Raw genomic sequence first — 18054 nt, 5'->3', positions numbered from 1 at the left:
CTGCCAAAAATGTCCTTCCTAGCTTACTGCAGACTCATCAGATGAGCCATTTCTTTCCTGTGTGGCGCCGGTTGGACTTCTATTTTTGTTCTATCCCACTGATGTCTGCTTTAGTTAAGGCCTGGTTCCTTTTCTAGGTTAGATTACTGTGCCCGAAATTGGAAGCTCAGCTCCCATATCTTTCCATCATTTAGAATGGACTCCTAACAATAGATAATGTCTGTGTATGCAGTCCTATAGGAGACAACTTGCTTGGTTAAAAGGTTTCAGGGATTATGAATAGGAATAGGAGTCCTGCATCCCATTCTTTAACCATGTGCCCTCATAATGAAGGGAACAGATTCTCTGACAAGCATCAAATAAGGATTTTCCAAGGATGCTACTAGGTCATATGTGGCCACAAGCTTCAACTGTGATCTGTCTGACAGTAATTTCCCACCTCAATAAAACTTAGAATATCACATTTTAACTTCAAATTCTGTAAAAATGGAAGGGAAAAAATTCAAACCACTCCTACCAGGCTTTTAGCCAGGCATGTGTCCAGGCGTCATATGGAATGCGTCCTAAAAATGACAAGAAATTGGACGCACTAAATACCCTTACACTGGGGAGCACATCCTCTGACAAGCATAAAATTCTGATTGACTAGGGATGCTACCAGGTCACTGTGCCTTTCTGACAGTAATTGTGCCCCTCATGATACCTTAGGAGACTCCATTTAAATCAAACTTAAAATACTCTAAAACTCTGCAACATGGAAGATAAATGTCCCCGGACCGCAAATCACCAAGACATTTGGAACCCCTACAATAAAATCCTAGCTAAACGACTGACCCCACTCCACCTATTTGTTCCCAGGTACTTCTATTCAATTCCTTTCAAAAAAAAAAAAAAAGAAGAAAATCTCTGACTGGTTCCTTATCATTCTAGACATGTAGGAGACCTGTAAAACATCTCAAGTACTCCCTCTTCACAGGAGTCAAATTACCTGCCTATAACATTTATGAGTGAGTTGCAGGAGAACCGGTTTGATTATAGCTGCCACATATTACACACATGTATTCCACTTGCGTACCCTTACTTGTGTCTCCCCTAGCTTGAGTGATGAGGCCTAGGGAAAAGAATATTGTGTTTCCAATTACGTTGCTGAAAAATTTTGTCCATTAGGGGTCGCTATTTTACGTGCATTTGGACGAAGTGATCCAACAAATACTGTTAAACAATGTAATTATATTGAAATACATTTGGGACACTGGTATTTTCAGAATGTGATTATACAATTGTACGTAATTTTGGAATAACTAAACAAAGCAGTATCATGTTTACTTCACATTTCTACATTAACTGTTGAATCAAAGCTTTCATCTGTTAACAGAGTGTGAAATACAGGAATTCTGTTATGATTTTCATGACTCAGGTTTGATATTTTATATCTTACGATGCCATAGGCCTACCAAAAAAGTCTAGGGTTGGCAGATTTTTGGTAGTGTTGGTCGGGTATCCGAAAACATACTATTTTTTCCCTAGGCCTAATGATGTTTCCTACTGCTCTGTGTCCTAATCAATCCCAATAATCCATTAGGAATTTCTATGGGATGCTTAGAAAATATGTGCACAGTCTGTATACTAAGACCACACCCATATACAATTTCTTGGTTATTCGGGGATTTTTTTACTAAGATTGAACTAAAATATAGAACTGGAATATCTTCCAACATGCTAACAGAATATGAGAAGAAATTGCGCTCAAATGGACAGAATGTAGCAAGATTCAATTTTCCCTCCAATACTTTGTTTTCATCTTACTTTTGCTAAATATCTTCTTAACCCTCTCAGCACGTCATAAAATTTTTTCCTGTATACCATATACGACATATAATTTCAGTCTATACAGGTGTCAATTAGTACTTTTTGTTAATTATTATTACAGCTGCTATGTAAGGAGTAGACTAGGAAAACTATATATTTCTGGAAAGCTCACAGACTGGCCTTTCCAATAAAAGCAAAAAGCATCATACCATCAATCTGATAGTAGTAATAGTAATAACAATAAACAAAAACACAATATGCAAAACAAAACAAAAACATGTCTCACAAAATAAAAAGTCCATTCAGGGACAAAAACATACTTTACTTATCCTGAAACTACACAGAAATACATTATAATACAAGAGCAATGCTGGTATTATGTGATGGGCATCAAACATCTTCACACTGCTCATCATCTTCATCGATGTTGTCACTGCTGGATGCTGGGGAGAAAACCAAAATATAGTTTATAATAATCACATGTTTTGTTGTTGAACAATTGTATTGTTGTATTATCATGTGAAATTGTTGTTTTGTTGAGGAAAAATTGTAGTAATATTATTTAAAAAATAGTACAACTTCCAACCACTTTCATTTATATGTTCACATAAGTATAACTACAAGCTCTGACAATATCTAAAAAAAAAAAATTGAAAAAAAAAAAATTTGAAAAAAAAAGGTTTGCTATCGCAAGCCTGTAAAACCTTCAGGTTTCGCTATCGCAAACCTGTAAAATGCAGCTAGATAAGCAGTACGAAACCGCAAACCTGGCATGAAGAGACATCAGCACATATTCCACAAAAAAAACCCAGTTGTTTACCTTGTTGTTCGTCGCTTTCCCCGCTGGTGGGAGCCTCCACTAAATCTTCATTATCGGCCGACGAGGCCCCTGAAGCACTCATGATCATCTAGCGTCTGGATTACGTTCACATAAGGTTTGAATGAAGTCAAAATGCTGTATGTTTTCTGATTGATTGGTTCTCTTACAATTACCAGCGTTCTAGTTGTGGGATTCGTCATGATGGTGGGCAGGAAGTTCAAAATCCAAAACGTGACGTACGAAGCCCCGTACGTGGCTTCTCGCGGTCTACGGGAAAGCCACGAAAATGGCTTTTCGCGTTGAGAGGGTTAATATGGGGAAAATCAAGAAAATAAGATTGTTGGGCCCAAGTATAATGCAAGTGAATTGTTCTTGTTCCACTGTACACAATGTGATATCTTTCTCTATATGATTTACAATATATCTTTACAAAAAAGGCTATACCACACAACAAAATGGTCTACCTTGGCCCTGAGGTTTTCCGTGTCAGGTGGCCATTATTGTCCCACATTAAAGTAATCCTAGGCCATAAATAATGAACTAGGTATAGCTGCCATTGCAATTAGATGAATCTGAGGTCCTGAACTTGGTGCTATGGACCATGTAGGGCAGATGGGGCTCTTGAGGGATGAAACTAAAATAAAGTATTGGAATGTGGAAGATTTTACTGTTCTGTCAATTTTGAATCTTGAGTTCTTTGCCAAGTGTGCTTTTTGTGGAAGATCCCAATAAAAAAATCAATTTATTACTGACAATACTCATAATACAAGAATAATATGAAAAGACGATGCTTTTATCAAAATTTGTGTTCCATAATACATTAGAAATTTTACAACTGCTTACACTGTCTTTAAACAAAACATGGGATTGCAAGGCTTGAAATACTTATCCCTTACTCTCAACTCTGCAAGTTGTCAGAAATTTTGCTGCTATTGAATAAAACTTTCTACAAAATTTGATTACCTATCCAGTGTTTCTGCCCAGTGAGTAATACAATACAAGCTTTATTGTCATGTTGATTAGCTTGATCGTAGTTTATCATACTCTTCAATTGTTATCAGTCAGTTAGTCAGTTAGTCAGTCAATTGTACCATCCCTAATTTTTTCATCCTGCAAAGTTGCAAGTTATCTATATTTGCCCCCCCCCAAACAAATTGTAGGATGCAGTTGGCATTTCAAGCCCTGGATAGCTTGTAAAGTGTTGCCTGCCTTCCCATTGTTTTATGTAAGAGGACACGCCTCTGTGGATTACAGCCAGCTCGCGCGATCAGGCCAGTTGTCAGTTATTCCATTGTGCGGTCGGATTTTACGGCACCATCAAAGGCGTCATGTGACTACGGTGAATGAACTTGAAAGCTGCAGTTACTTTTATGGGAGAACGGCCAACGGGGGTGCTTTTGTGGGCCTGTCGGTTTCCTGTGTGATTGACCTGGCTTAGGTCTTTTGGGGCTTCGTGGATCGAATTTATTGTTACAGTGTTTTGTACTGATGTATGGCAATGGGCTGTGTTGAATACAGCAAGAATCTTAAGTCTCTAGAGGGGTAAAGAAAAGTGATTGTTGAATTAGAATATTCTCAGGTAGAAAAAGTGGTAAGACAGATAAGTACAGCATGCATGTATTTGCCCAGCGGCGCCGTATGGAGGAATTGTTTTCAGTCTGTGTGCTTGTTTGTCTTAGACTGTTAGAGTGCTAGGATGTGAAGGGGAGGATGGTGCAACTGGAGACTGGCAGGATAGGGAATATGGCTTGGCCAGGGTCCAAAGTTGTTCCTACTTCCTGGCATTAAAATGCACACAGACAGAATTAGCAATGAATTCACAAGGATTTCACCGAAACTCGAGATATTTCAAAGAGGTATAATTAGATCTTCAATTTCTCGTTCAAAATATAAATTTTGTGGACGTCTTTATAGCAACACTGTTGCAATAAAGATGGTGGCAGTGACCACTTAAGTCATGATAACATTACCGATGGCCTCCAAAATTTGGACATCCTTGACTGAATTTGATAATTCAAGGCCAGTTTATCCGGTTTATGAGCAGCGATCTGGCTGTAATAAGTAGTTTGGATCAATGTTGGGGGGCAGATGTGCCACCAGTGCAATAAACTACACGATTCGCTCTGGCTTTATTGTCACAGGCTGTTCTAAATGAAAAGTATGTTTCATGTTTCTGGCTCATGCATAGGATGGCAAAATAGTTAACCTTCTTGCTACTAAGGAATCCTGACCATGAAATCCAGTCTTCTATGCAGAGCTTCTCTTGCAGCCTATACCTTGGGCCTCTAACCAACTGTCAGCCAATCAGAGAATCTTCTAATTTTTTTCTTAAGGTAAAGCTGATTTTCTGATTGGCTGACAGCTAGTCTTAGGCCACACCCACTATATAGAAACCTTAACCACATTTAGCAGAGTCTTCTCAATCAAGGTGTATTGTAAAGGAGAATTATGAAAATATAAATCTAAAAAAGATATTTGTCTTCTTCTGAATTGTGAAGATTATGGAATCTATGACTTAGTTCATTTTAAAGATGAATCAATATAGTATCTCTGTCAGATGTGTTGAAGAAGGTAAGATATCCAGATACTAAGATGTTTACACAATGCAAAAGTTACTTTAAAAAACAACTGGATTAGGTTTTGTAAACAGATGCTTCCCTTTCAGTTAGTATCCACAAGTCAGTCAAAGAAAGAAAGTGGACAACAGAGAGTGGATGTTATCTGAATAATATAGCTTACAAAATCTGTTCAGTTGTTGAAGTATCTTTTATATATAGTTTTAATGAAGTATCTCATATGTTTTCTGATATCAGATAAAATATAAGTGATATAGATAAGGTTTTATATATGTCTATATGGAAAGATAGAAACAAATGGGTATTGATTAGACCATTTGTTGTAAATTTTTATTTTGCTGAAAACGCAAATTGGAATGAAGTGACATGATAACCTAACAATATAGCAGCCATTGATTTTGTACTTTACCGTAATGCTGTTCCCAGTATATGTAGAGCACATTTGTACTGGTTGACACATTTGTCCTTTATTGGATGACCTCTGACCTTATCAAGTCATCTGACCTTTGACACCATTAGGCTCTTAGTACAGTTGATAGATACCCAAGGGTAACCGTTTGTCAGCGAACCAAAGGGCTGATAAAAACTGTGTCTGCTATATTGTTTGAAGTAGATAATTACTGTTTATGTCATACCTGGGCCGCAATAACGTTCAATTATGTGTGTGTTCTGGACCGGGTGATGATTTCCTATATCACACAGCCTTCTTAGTTTTATCACAAAGGATTCCATTGTTTATATAGAACACACTCCACGTCCACTTTTGCTATTTATGAATTCACTGTTGCAAACGAACGGAGTGGTTTTGTTCAAATTTTTCTCAAATTGAATAAAGGAAAACAAAAGAACTAGAAAGACAACATGTGCGAACATGTACAGGGTTAGCCCTTGACAATAGCCTATGGCTAGTTGGGCAGCCCTGGCTGTTTGTAAACAGCTGAACAAAGAAATAAATAAAAGACAACATTTTTGCAAAAATGCAAAATGTTTCCCCGAAGCCTTTTGTCTAGCTGCTCACATGCATTTAAACTATAACATAAGCTTCGCCCTATAGAAAGAAAAAGAACACTCCAGCAAAAACAATGTTTTTCCTTACCACAGGGAAAACATAATGGATGTGACACCAGATTCTGAATGACACCTATACTTCTGTAGGTTTGCAGCAAATTAAGAAATGTATTTGGAGCCCTGCAAACCTTGTAGCTCCCCACTGAAGCTAGGTCTTGCTGAATGGGCATTAAAACGTCCCCCATTACATCAATTGTGGTTTGACCCTTGGTCTGAGAGGGCAGAAAGCAATCAGGGTAATAATGTCGGCTAAATCAACCATAATTCTTCATTAGGGCAAAGTCAATGTCGGATGGGCTGCTTCAAGTCAATATTTTGTACCTTTAGTTACATGGTGAACAAAAACCAATAAATGAATGTTGGCTTTCACCAATGATTTGATTGATTGAAAATCTATGAGGATTTCTTTATGATGTATATACCTGTCACTAGTGTGATTTTGTTATTATTGATTTGATTTATTAAAGCTAGTAAAGATTTTTTGCAATGTGATTTACGGCATTGTTTATGATTGATGAATAATGAGGGTATGATTTTCAATATTAGTTAATTATCATTATATGGAAGATTTTAACACACAAAATGAACATGACAACATTTAGTGTACTTGATAAATTGATCAGATAGATTGGATTGATACATGCAACACTAAACATGTACATATTTTCTTAAATGATGAACAAGGAGTCCAATTTTCATGTTGAGACTAGAACCTGTAATTATTACCCTGAGGAAGGTGAAAGATGGTTGCTGAAATGTTGGATCCTGTAAACATGTGATTGTAAATGCATTCGTTTTTCAGCCATTTACCAACCCGATGAAATTATTCACAAACATATCTTTTCTTCCTCTTCCACAGACCATGTGGATATGCAACCTTTGCCGCAAGCAGCAAGAGATCAAGATGAAGTCTGGAGCTTGGATCACTGGAAGACCGGGCTCCTTAGATTTAGAAGACATGGGTACGAATTCCGCTGCAAACAAAGAGAACGAAAAGGGCACCCGCTCCGACACGGAGGGGCGTCCTCAGGAGAAGCGAGCCAGATTTCAAGACGATGCCAAGACGGGCAATTTGCCCGGTCAGGATAAGGGCAAGGATCCCGAGAAGGAAAAAGATGCAAGTAGTGAAAAACTAACTCCCACCAGTAAACAACGGGCTTTACATAGGCAGTTTTCCACCAGGGGAGGGGAAGAGTCGGGGACACGACGCTACCAGACAAGGGAGGATTCTGGGGTGGGATCTCTCAGTATCGATCAAAATAAATCTGGGAGCACGAATTTGGACTCCCGTGCCAGTCCACACACTGATAAACCGCCCCAGAGGGGCTCCCAGAGAGCTGATGTGAACACGTTAGAACGACAAAATCGCGGTGACAATGCGCGGAAAAAGGACGTTCAACAGACACAACAGAAGCAGGTCATTACGGAGAACAAGATGATAAGAGAACAGGAGCCCCAAACTCGCAACGATCACGCTGTACGCGCAGAACGCGATCCGCGTAAACGGAGAGATGGGTCGCCCAAATCCCTTCCACCGGAGGAAAGACTACCTACTAGGCAAGCCGAAGGGAGAGAGGGAATGAGAGAAACGAGAGAAGGACGAGAGCGGCGACCTGCTATTCGACAGCATTCTGCTGAGCTGCTAGAGCCGCCACGGAATTCTTCCCGGGAACGACGGCCCAGTGTCGGGGATCTTCCGCGGGAAAGGGAACGCCGCCCCAGCATGGTGGATGTACGCATGACCGGGGAACCGCAACATTATCGTGAAGGTAGGAGTGCTTCACGGCAGAGTAGGCTGAGTCCAAATGAAAGTGGGCTTCCCCGTTCACCCTCAGCGGGTCCGTATGGGTCTAAACAATACATAGAAGAGCAAGATTATCGCAGAGGAAATTTATATCCGGCTAAATATAGGCAGTACGCTTCGCAACCTCATTTAGAAACGATGGATTACGGTACTCAGGGTGGGCGTAGGGCACCAAGGGGTCACGGCGCTAACCATGTTTCCATGGTAACAGGGAGGCCTGCTTCGCCGCGGTATGCAAACGGCCGGGACGTCTACGAAAGCAATAAACTTCAGGACCTTCACGGGCGGCGCGGGGGGCACCTGGAAGCACCCGGCTCGGCGTACAAACAGAAACGCGACGAGACGATGCTGAGGAACGATTCCCTCAGTTCGGACCAGTCGGAGCACGTGAGCAGGCCCCCGCCTCCCAAACCGCACAAACATCGGAAGAGCAAACGCGATCGGGCTCGTCAGCAGTCACTGTCCAGTTCCGAGGAGGAAATCCGATCTACGCCGGAGTGTACAAGTTGTGACGACGTTGAACTGGAAAGTGAAAGTGTGAGCGAGAAAGGTAAGACTTTGTGTCATTGAACTTGTAGATCTGTTTTCTTTTTACGACCTGTTTGAAAATAGAAAGTTTCATGCCTTCTTCTGTGTGTTGGCCAGATTCTTGCAAAAGCCTGTTGTTCAAAATGGCATCAAATGGGGAGTTATGCACAAAAATCTAAAATTGCTTATTTGACCAAGAAGCTACAGGCATTTCAGTGTTTCTCATTTGGCCAGTGTAGTTGAACCCATGCCACTAAACCATGCTAGGATATGAAGTATGGCCAACATATGAACTGCCTTTGTTGGTGTCATGGTATTTGAATTTTTTCAGCTTTAAACAAGTATGTTGCCTTTCATAAGAATGCTGTTAGTAATTGGTGTTTAAAAGTGAATAAAAAATCTGAAAACAAGGATGAAGAGAAAGTTAAAACCTCTCAAAAATGGTGGCAATTTAAGGAAATCTTTCTAGAAAATTTTTCATGCAAAGAGAAAGTTTACACTCTAGCTAAGCTAAAAAATCCTGACCATTGAACGGTTTGAATCTTGCCTACAGATAGACAAAAAATGGAACTTAGGTAGTGCTCCCTGTAGCTGACATCACAAGTTTTCATTCTTCCATTTCGTGGAACTCTGACTCTTGTATGGTATCATACAGTGGTGGTACATTGTATCTTGGTCAACATTGGTCAATGCAGCTTTAATAGAAATGACATTGTGAAAGAAATAGTGTAGCTTTCTACATTTTCAAACTCAATGGAACAGCTAATGAACATTTGCCATGGTTTGTTTTTGTGATGTCAGCTGCCAGGTGCAGTTGGATGGATGCTTTGTCATGTGACTTGTCTTGACCAATCATGCTTTGCTTCCAGTGGCATGGTGGTTAGAGCCCACCAAGGTAAGTCATTGCAGATACTCTATGGTATAAAGACTACCAGCATGTGTTGTTATAATGCTTCACAGCTGTACATATAATACAGAAACAGAAAGAAAAGACTGAGAGAGTCAGAGAATAATGCACAGTGCACGCAAACTACTACAGGTAAACTTGTAGCATCCAGAGAAGGGCTAACCTACTTGTTTTGCCTTGTGTAGCGCTCAAATGCAGGAAAAAGCGGCAGCAACAGAAAAGGTTGGAATTGGAAAATGGTGAGCAAACCGGGTGTGCTTGCTAAATACGTAGAGTAGAACCTGCCCACCCCTACCAGTTAAGTTCATCGGTCCATACATGCACCTAAAATCACTGAAAATGGGCTGATTCATTTTATGATGGGGGTATTCTAGGAAGATTGTACAAAGTTGTTCAGCTGTTGTACAAGCTACCTTGATTACTCTGATGAAAAAACTTACTTATTCTAAAGAAGGACATGTGGACTTTCATGTGGGGGTGGCCAGGGTGTAATAGAACAAAAATCAGCAAAGTAATGAAATTAAAAGTGATTCTAATCGTAAGCTTGGAGCTTGAAAACCATAAGCTTGGTGCTTGAAATATGTTTATATCTAGTAATCCAATGGTCAGTTACCTTGATGGTTTGCAAATCATATGATTCACAGTTATTGAAGTTGATTTTAACGTTTTCACCATGAAACCATTAGAATAATGCATAAAAGAAAGAATTAGGAAAAAAAGAGTTTCAGAAGCAACCAATGAAAAAGGCATTTAGAAAATAGAATAAAACAAGAGAAAACAGCTGTTATTTTGTGAAGTATAAGGAAGTCAATAATGTCGAAATTAAATGGGAAGCAGAACTAAAAACTGGAACATAATATTCCAATACATACAGCACATTATTACAATAAATCTGCTAATATGAAAGTACTGTCCAATCAGACAAATAAACAACCCTACATATTCAGAAATTGCAATATGTACATGGCAAATTATGATAGAAAGCAAACATAAATATCAAAGAAACAAATTAGCAAAAATTTAATACTCTTACTACAAGTAGTTCTTCGATAGCATGTGGAGGCCATTGAAAAGAAACAAGATACTGGACAGACAAAAACACACAACACCAGCATTCACAACATATAACCAAATTGAAGATTCTTCAGGTAGGTATCCAAACAGTTAAACGTAAGGACTCACTCATGGAGAAACAACGCCACCCAGCAGGACCACCCATATTGCAGCTTGTATAAGGAGTTCAAACAGCAATGCCATCTTTCAGAAGGTATGGAAATTGCAGGCCCTCCATGGACATTCTTCATGCCATCTTCATCTTCCAGGGTATGTGTGGATTGCAGACGGTATAGAAAGATGTCATCTTTCAAGTATCCCATGTATATTCAAAAATGTTGGTCTTTTTACAGGTCCCTTCAATGCATTTATAAAATCAGATTTCTGCTCTGTTCAATGGCATAGAAGAGGTTTTACTGGAAGTGCTTCTGATCTACATTGAATACTGCGCAGAAATGGCTTGAGATCTTCTTGATAAAGATTCAGAGCATGTTGGTCAGCTTAGAAAGTTCTTAAGAACTTCAAGATAACCTTTGTTCTTGGTGTTGCCTAGTAAAATGGTGTGCATGAAAGGATGGTTTTCCTTCTGGAATTCAGTATCCCTGACATTGTGGTTGGTGCAACTTCTGTCTGGAGTAGATGTTTGTACTACTTTGGACGTCACTTATCATGAGATGATCTTGAATAGCGCTCAGTCTTTATTGATATTTCCATTTGCAGAATGCAAGTATCATGCAATCTCTAGGTGTAGGAATTTGGGCAACTTTGTTTAAAGAGTTCTGCAAAATATTGTGGGATGTTCTGCAGAAGATTGTGGGCCATATTGCAGAGCTTGGTGCATATTTCACTGCCTGTATTAATGATGCATCAATGAAACATATTCTTTTATAAAAGTGCTGTTTATTTTCTTGCATAAGGATTATTTCATCTTTCGGTGCTGTTCCAAGCTGCCTGTTCCCTTGTTCCCCTGGGTTCCGTCCTGGTTCGGTGTCCTCTTTTCATTTTGTCTGGACCTCAACTAGAGCATGGCTACTGACTTTGGCACAACTGGTACAATGGCCTAGTGGGTAGAGTGTTTGCCTTGCATTCGGTAGGTCGTGAGTTCGATCCCCGGCCAAGTCATACCAAAGACTTTAAAAATGGTACATGCTGCTTTCTCTGCTTAGCACTCAGCATTCGGGAAAGAGTATGGAAGTTGAACACACACCACTACCAGTGGACTAGCCCCCTGCTGTAGAGATTGCGTTGTGTGGCCCAAGAACTATTGAAACGGAGATGGGCCCCGCCCTATGCGCCATCAGGCGCGGGAAGGACTTTAACTTTTTTTTTAACTGACTTTGGCAGCACCTTTCTGGACAACTTTCACAATTTGAAAAGTTTCAAAAGTACATCCTTTAGTCCAGAATGTACAGTAGAATTTTGAAGTGTTATTTATGCAAGAAATACAGTATGGGGATCAAACACTCTAACATTCTTCATGTAACAGCATATATCAGGCTGTGATTATCATGCAGCACTTACAACATGGTGTCAGTTGCAAGTGGTAGAGAGAAAGTGATAATGATTGATTTAGATTGATTCAGCTGACTATTCAAATCGCACAGCATTTGAACATGTATGACATGTATAATTGCACATCATTGAAAATCCTGCACCAAAATCCCTTCAAACTTTAATTTTCTTACATTGCCTTGGGGGGAGCCAGATGTTGTAGTGTTATTTCTAGTTGCAAGGATTTCGGCAATGTTGTTCTTTGTACTTTGAACGTGAGAAGAACTGGATAAATTGTCTTGATATTTGTGATGATGATAGGTGGCCCCAGCAGCATGTTTAGTACTGCAGTTATTTTGATGTCTTTGTGTATTGCTTTGGACATACTACATGTATGGTCATACAAAATGTAGCTCTTGGATAAGGGGGGTGTTAAGAAGTCTATAGGAACAGTTTCATACAACAGTGTTCTTGAATATCATAAATTGGACTGTCCTTCCCAAGTGTCAACTGATTTCTGGTCATTTGTTGTTCTTTGTCAGATTTCTTGTTTCAAGGTTTTTAGAGGTTTTAGCAAAATGATGTTTGCTTAATTTTCTTGAAGTGGTGCAAGTAATTGTATTGAGAAAGCCTCACTTCCTTTACACAACAGTAAAATCTAATAAGTCAGTAATTGAATTGCACTCATTCTTGTTTGGAGGGGAAATTTTTATATTTATCAAGACAGCTCTACATTGTTTGTTGCAACATCTATATTGTCCACAGCAATTGACTTGTGAGGAGATTTTGCCGCCTAATTATTGTTGCAGGGAAGTTTTAGGTTTTTAGGTCAGGGTTTACTAAAGGTTTATCATAAAGAAGAAGAAAAACCCAGACCCAGTTCTTTCATTTTGCTGTTTGATAAATGTGAAACTGTTTCACAATTTATGTCTTGTACTAGTGTCAGTGCATAGGCAAAACCTTGGATTTTTGCTCTGTTATCTTCATAGATATCTTATTGAAAAACTATTTCCAGCAGTCTTTTTTTTTCCTTGGGGTAAGGATTCTTTATTGCTTGAATGGACAGCAGGGTTGAGGCATTGGTCGTTACAGCGTTATTGGCAGATTATCAGCCAAAAGTCCCTCTCTGAGGCAACATTTTCAAACGGCCCTCCCTGATCAATACTCCGGTCATGCTGACAGTGCACTGGCAGCTATGGGTGAGGACAGCCAGGAATACCCTTCCAGTCCACTCACAAATCCCTGGCAGTTGCAGCTTTGGACTTCAGCGTGCAGCAACCACCACCTCTACCATAACTGAGATTTCAGCACCAAGGAGAGAGCAGACATGTTTTACCAACAGGGTGCTTCTGTATTCACATTGCTCCTGATGAGACGTGGCTTGCAAAGCTTGTGGGAATGAACTGCTTTGATTAGATTGGGTGGAACCCCTTCAGAGACTCTCTCCCCACGCAGACGTACATACAATCATCCACCCTCTAGAGGTGAAGCATGGATAACAACAGGAACCTGTCAGCACTCTTTTCAAACATGGATGTGGGTTGTTATTTCTTCGCTGGATCTAAGTCCATTTGACGTCATATCTGCGAGGAGTTTTGAGGAAAAATGTCTGAATCTACCGGCCAAACTGGGAACGCAGTATCGTGATGTAGCGACAAGATTGGTGAGGATTACTGGTGATTGCTTTGGAGCGTTTCCCGCGGATGCCACCGATTCAACACTGTACATCACTGACATCTACTATGCATTGGAAACAGCTTATTACAGCCAGGAGGGAGTTCTACATGGAGAGTATTTGGGTCAGGTTTCCCATTTATTGCCTGTGGTAGTTTCTTATTAATTCTAATGATTTCCCTCCATTGTCGGAGATAGGAAGAAGTTACGACCACATGGTTATCAAAGCTGTTGCAGCTTTGCTTCTTTGAATACTGCAAATAGAAATTTGTCCTCAACATATGTGTAGTTTTCTTGGTGGCGGAACCTCCTTTTTCTTCTCTACTGATGTTTTAAGAAATTATCTGCTGTTGTCATTAGGGCAATGTATAATTGTTCCATTGTGGCATAATTTTTATGACATTGTTGCATCCTCGTTGGTGACTAGTATTACTTCTCTTTCCCACTTAGTGACGAAGTTTCAATCAATCTCGTGATTTATCAGTGTGCGCTGATTAGTCTGGTAAAGGTCCCTGTATGTTGAAGTAATTGTCTCAACTGTTGCCATCCAATACCTTTATCTGTCGTAATAAGTCAAATCAGGATGTGAGGAGTCGGTCGTGGGAATAGGTTTACAGCTAAAGGTGCTTCTTGCTGAAGATTAGTCGGATCCAATTTCTCCTACATTTTCCCAAGTAATTTGCAATGGTGTGGTTACATATTGCGTAATATGAGTTTTTTGATTGCAGTCGGGATCAGAATGATAAATTTGTTATGAGAGGGAGGAACTTTAACCTTCTTACTCCTGACTTAAGCTGGGACTTAATAAGATTTGTGCATGTACGAAAATGTAGATTGGCACAAAGTTTGAAAAAGGTTATTCGATATTTGTCATCGTAGTAGCTTTGTGATTCAAATTAAGATATAGAGTTATGATATTACGGTACGTACTGATACATCCTGTATCGCCTTGGCCTTATAATTGAATTTCGTTCTTCCTAATCCTATGTTTTCCCTTGACATAATATGTTCATTATTATTGATGTAGTACAATTTCTGCTTATACATTAGTAATGGGACGAGTTAGAAGACAGCTAATATATCATGTACAATGCGTGACATTAAGCTTGTCTTAAAAAATCCAAACTTGCATATCTAGACAGCAGTTAACTTTAAATTTGAGGTGAACATTGCAGGACTATGAATTTTGCCCTGCTAAGGCGAGGCATCAAGAAAAAAAACACAGAAAAGATTTCCCCAAGTGTAGTCCCAAGAATGTGAAATCCCTTGTGTAGTGGGATGGATTCTGCTTCTTTTTGTAGGTTGATTTAGTACATTAGGAGAAAGAAAGACTCCTCTCTAAGGTAAATCATCATGAAGGGAATTAGGAAAAGGTTCTCTTGAATGTAGTCCAAAGAGCATTGAAGCCCTTGTCTGGTGGAAAGACATCTGTTTTCTGTCATTGGTACATTGATTCAGTACATTGAGAGAAAGAAGTTGCTGCTCTAAGGTTAAACATCATGAAAGAAATATGGTAGAAAATTCCCCAATGTGTTCTAAAGAACATTGAAGCCCTTGTCTAGTGAGAAGACTGTTGGTACGTTGGTTCAGTACATCGAGGGAATGTAGTTGCTGCTCTAATGTTAAACATCATGACAGAAATTTGGCAGAAAAATTTCTCAAATGCGTTCCAAAGAACAATGATTGAAGCCCTTGTGAAGTGGGAGGAATCTGTTTCCTGTTGTTTGTTGATTCAGTACGTCAACATCATAGTGCCCCGCTAAGTTTAAGCATCATGAAAGAATTTTGGAAGAAAACAAAAAACTCAGCCAGAAGAGCATGATTTTAATTTTCAAGGTGCTAAAATTTACACATAAATGGATTTATGTCATGTTTTTAATATCAATTCAAGTCTTTAGAGACCTTAATGTAAGCATTCTAGTTATGTCAATACACATTTTGAGCATGTTATACAAGTAGGTACCCTGTATTAATTACATACCTCCACTTTGAGTGAATTATGACCAGCCCCAAAAATCGATTATGTATCCTCTGGGATGTTTTGCTAACCAGACGTAGGAAGCTTGTGGGATGAATACGGCTTACCGTTCTTACTAGGAGAGACAAGTTGGAGGACACTTTCTGCATTATGCAACGCTTTTACAAGACCTTTTCCACTTCTGTCCCTGGGAAATTGCATTCTAGACCAAAAGGGCAATGTTGCAGGCTGACCTTTGACCTAACTGTCTGAAAATGTTCCTGTCAACACGAATTGACGAGTCGTTGCCATGGGAATGTCTTTCATGTGAAATGGGTTACAGGCATCTGTCATTATTATGGCTTGAAATTGGACACACTTTGTTGACATGTACATGTGGCCTTTGGCACTGTGGGAGTCCTATAGGCTGTGGCTCTGAATACCCACCTTTTAAACTGCAATTGAAGAAGTGTTTTGGATTGCAGGTCCATATTTTTTTAGAACAGTACAACCTGTAGTTAGTTTTCTCTGACGTAGAAAGATAGTTTTTCATGGAGACACTGTCACCATTCAAATAGGATGCCTGGCAAAAGAAGGGAGAGTGTCAAAAGGTTCATGCACTTAAAATGTGAATTCTGAACATATTGCATACAAGATAAGACGAGAAGACTTTGTATAGCACTGTCTTTGTGAATTAAGAAGATTTTTTTCCATTCCCCCATATTAAGATCTAAAGGATTAGCATCACACACACCCATCTGGCAATATGAAAATAATGGAGCTACCTGTGGGGCCTTGGTTGGGACTTTCTTCTATCTTTTTAAGGACTCGGATAACTTTTTTGTGATTTTTTGAATATCATAGAAACATCTGCAGAAAATGTCCTGGAGGATTTCACACCAGACTCAGAAACTTCGAAAATTCAACAGGCTTCTAGGAATATGGATTAAGAATTCTAAATTCATTTGCTCGGGGTATGTTTTTATCACAAGTAAATTGCAAGATGACAGATTTAGATTTTGCCCTAGTGGAATGCTGTTAAATCCTGGCAAACTTGATGTAGTCTAGAGGGTTCTATCAGTATCATGTCATGTGATTGTAATTGGCCTTGCTGTGGGCAGAGTGAGTTAAGTCCCTCATGAGCTTGTCATTAGTAACAGGCAGGAACCAGAGTGTGTTGGCGAATCTTGCTGCAGGGCCTTATGGAAGTTATTCATAGAACTTTGCACTATGTTAGTAAGAACCATCGGGCAATATACTCTCGTAGATGGGAATAATTTGTCAAGGGTTTTGCCAGGCTGTCTTCAGCTTCAAAATTGTTTCTGTCTCACTCATTGTTTGGGAGCCCATGCTGTTGATTTTCCTGGTGAAATATGTCATTTTTCAGCTTATTCAAGTACATTTTCAACAGTTTCCTATCAATTTTGGGATTGATGGGGTAAAACATTTTTCATCCCAACCAGGGCTCTAGCCAGCGTCCGTTTTTCCGTCAACTGACGGAAATTTCTGCGTGTGACGGAAAAGTTTAAAACTAATCCGTCAACTATAACGGACAAAAATCTGATAAAAGCTCCTTGGTGAAAGCTACAGGCTGCTTGCAAATTGGGGACGCCGTCCACGGTCATAAAAGCCACACACTGTTTGTTTTGCTATTGTTATGATTGTTGACAATGTGTGTCGGTGCCCTTTCGCATACGATAATCTCATTAAAACCCGTTTTTCAAGGTTTCAGTTCAGTCTCTCTAACTCCTGGAATAGTGTTTTCGCGACAATGGGAATTGGCTGACGAAAAAAATGTAGAGCTGGCTAGAGCCCTGATCCCAACGTAGTAGTACATGTAGTTACATGTAATACCCCCAGTTTTCCCAATTCTCCAATTGCAACTGATAAGGGTCCAATTAGGGACAGAATATTTGACACATTGTTGAATAAATTCCATAGACAAAGAACATCTAGTGACTAAACATTTTTCAGGTAGGGTGTCCAAACCTGAAAGTTGCAGAAATTTGTCTTGTTTTTCAGATTTTATGGCTGTATCTTCCTCCATCTCTTTTAGCCTTTCTTCTAACACACACAAAAAAATTAATCTACACTTCAGTTCCGACGTGATTTTTACAGCAGGGGGAAAATTCTGAAGGGTTTGGGCGAGGCCTGTTACCAAGGGAACTAATAGCTTTGCTGAAGATGAAGTAGGATGGAGGCAGGAACAGACAGTTCTGTAATGGCATGTCCAATCCTCGCCATTAAGGCAAGTTCAAGTGTCCGCTCGGTTGTCAGGTGTGTCACGACATCCATTTGATTTGGTTGGTCCAGCGGCTAGTGAACCTGCATTTTTACCAAAGGTCAAGAAACTGATACATCTAAACA

The 18054-nt window shown here is 39.6% G+C and overlaps 1 protein-coding gene across 5 annotated transcripts in view; it reads left to right on the top strand.

Moving 5' to 3' along the window:
• LOC118404830 (regulating synaptic membrane exocytosis protein 2-like) overlaps positions 1 to 18054 on the top strand; it is a 186015-nt gene that overhangs the window by 56406 nt on the left and 111555 nt on the right. For all 5 annotated transcript variants that reach the window (XM_035804193.1, XM_035804195.1, XM_035804194.1 and 2 more), the window contains exons 4-5: positions 7133 to 8627; positions 9698 to 9751. In XM_035804193.1, the coding sequence (XP_035660086.1) occupies positions 7133 to 8627; positions 9698 to 9751 (1549 nt within the window). The remainder of the gene's footprint in view (positions 1 to 7132; positions 8628 to 9697; positions 9752 to 18054) is intronic.

The sequence above is a fragment of the Branchiostoma floridae genome, chromosome 17 (assembly GCF_000003815.2).
Source record: "Branchiostoma floridae strain S238N-H82 chromosome 17, Bfl_VNyyK, whole genome shotgun sequence".
NCBI lineage: Eukaryota > Metazoa > Chordata > Leptocardii > Amphioxiformes > Branchiostomatidae > Branchiostoma > Branchiostoma floridae.
This window is presented reverse-complemented; position numbering and strand designations above follow the sequence as displayed.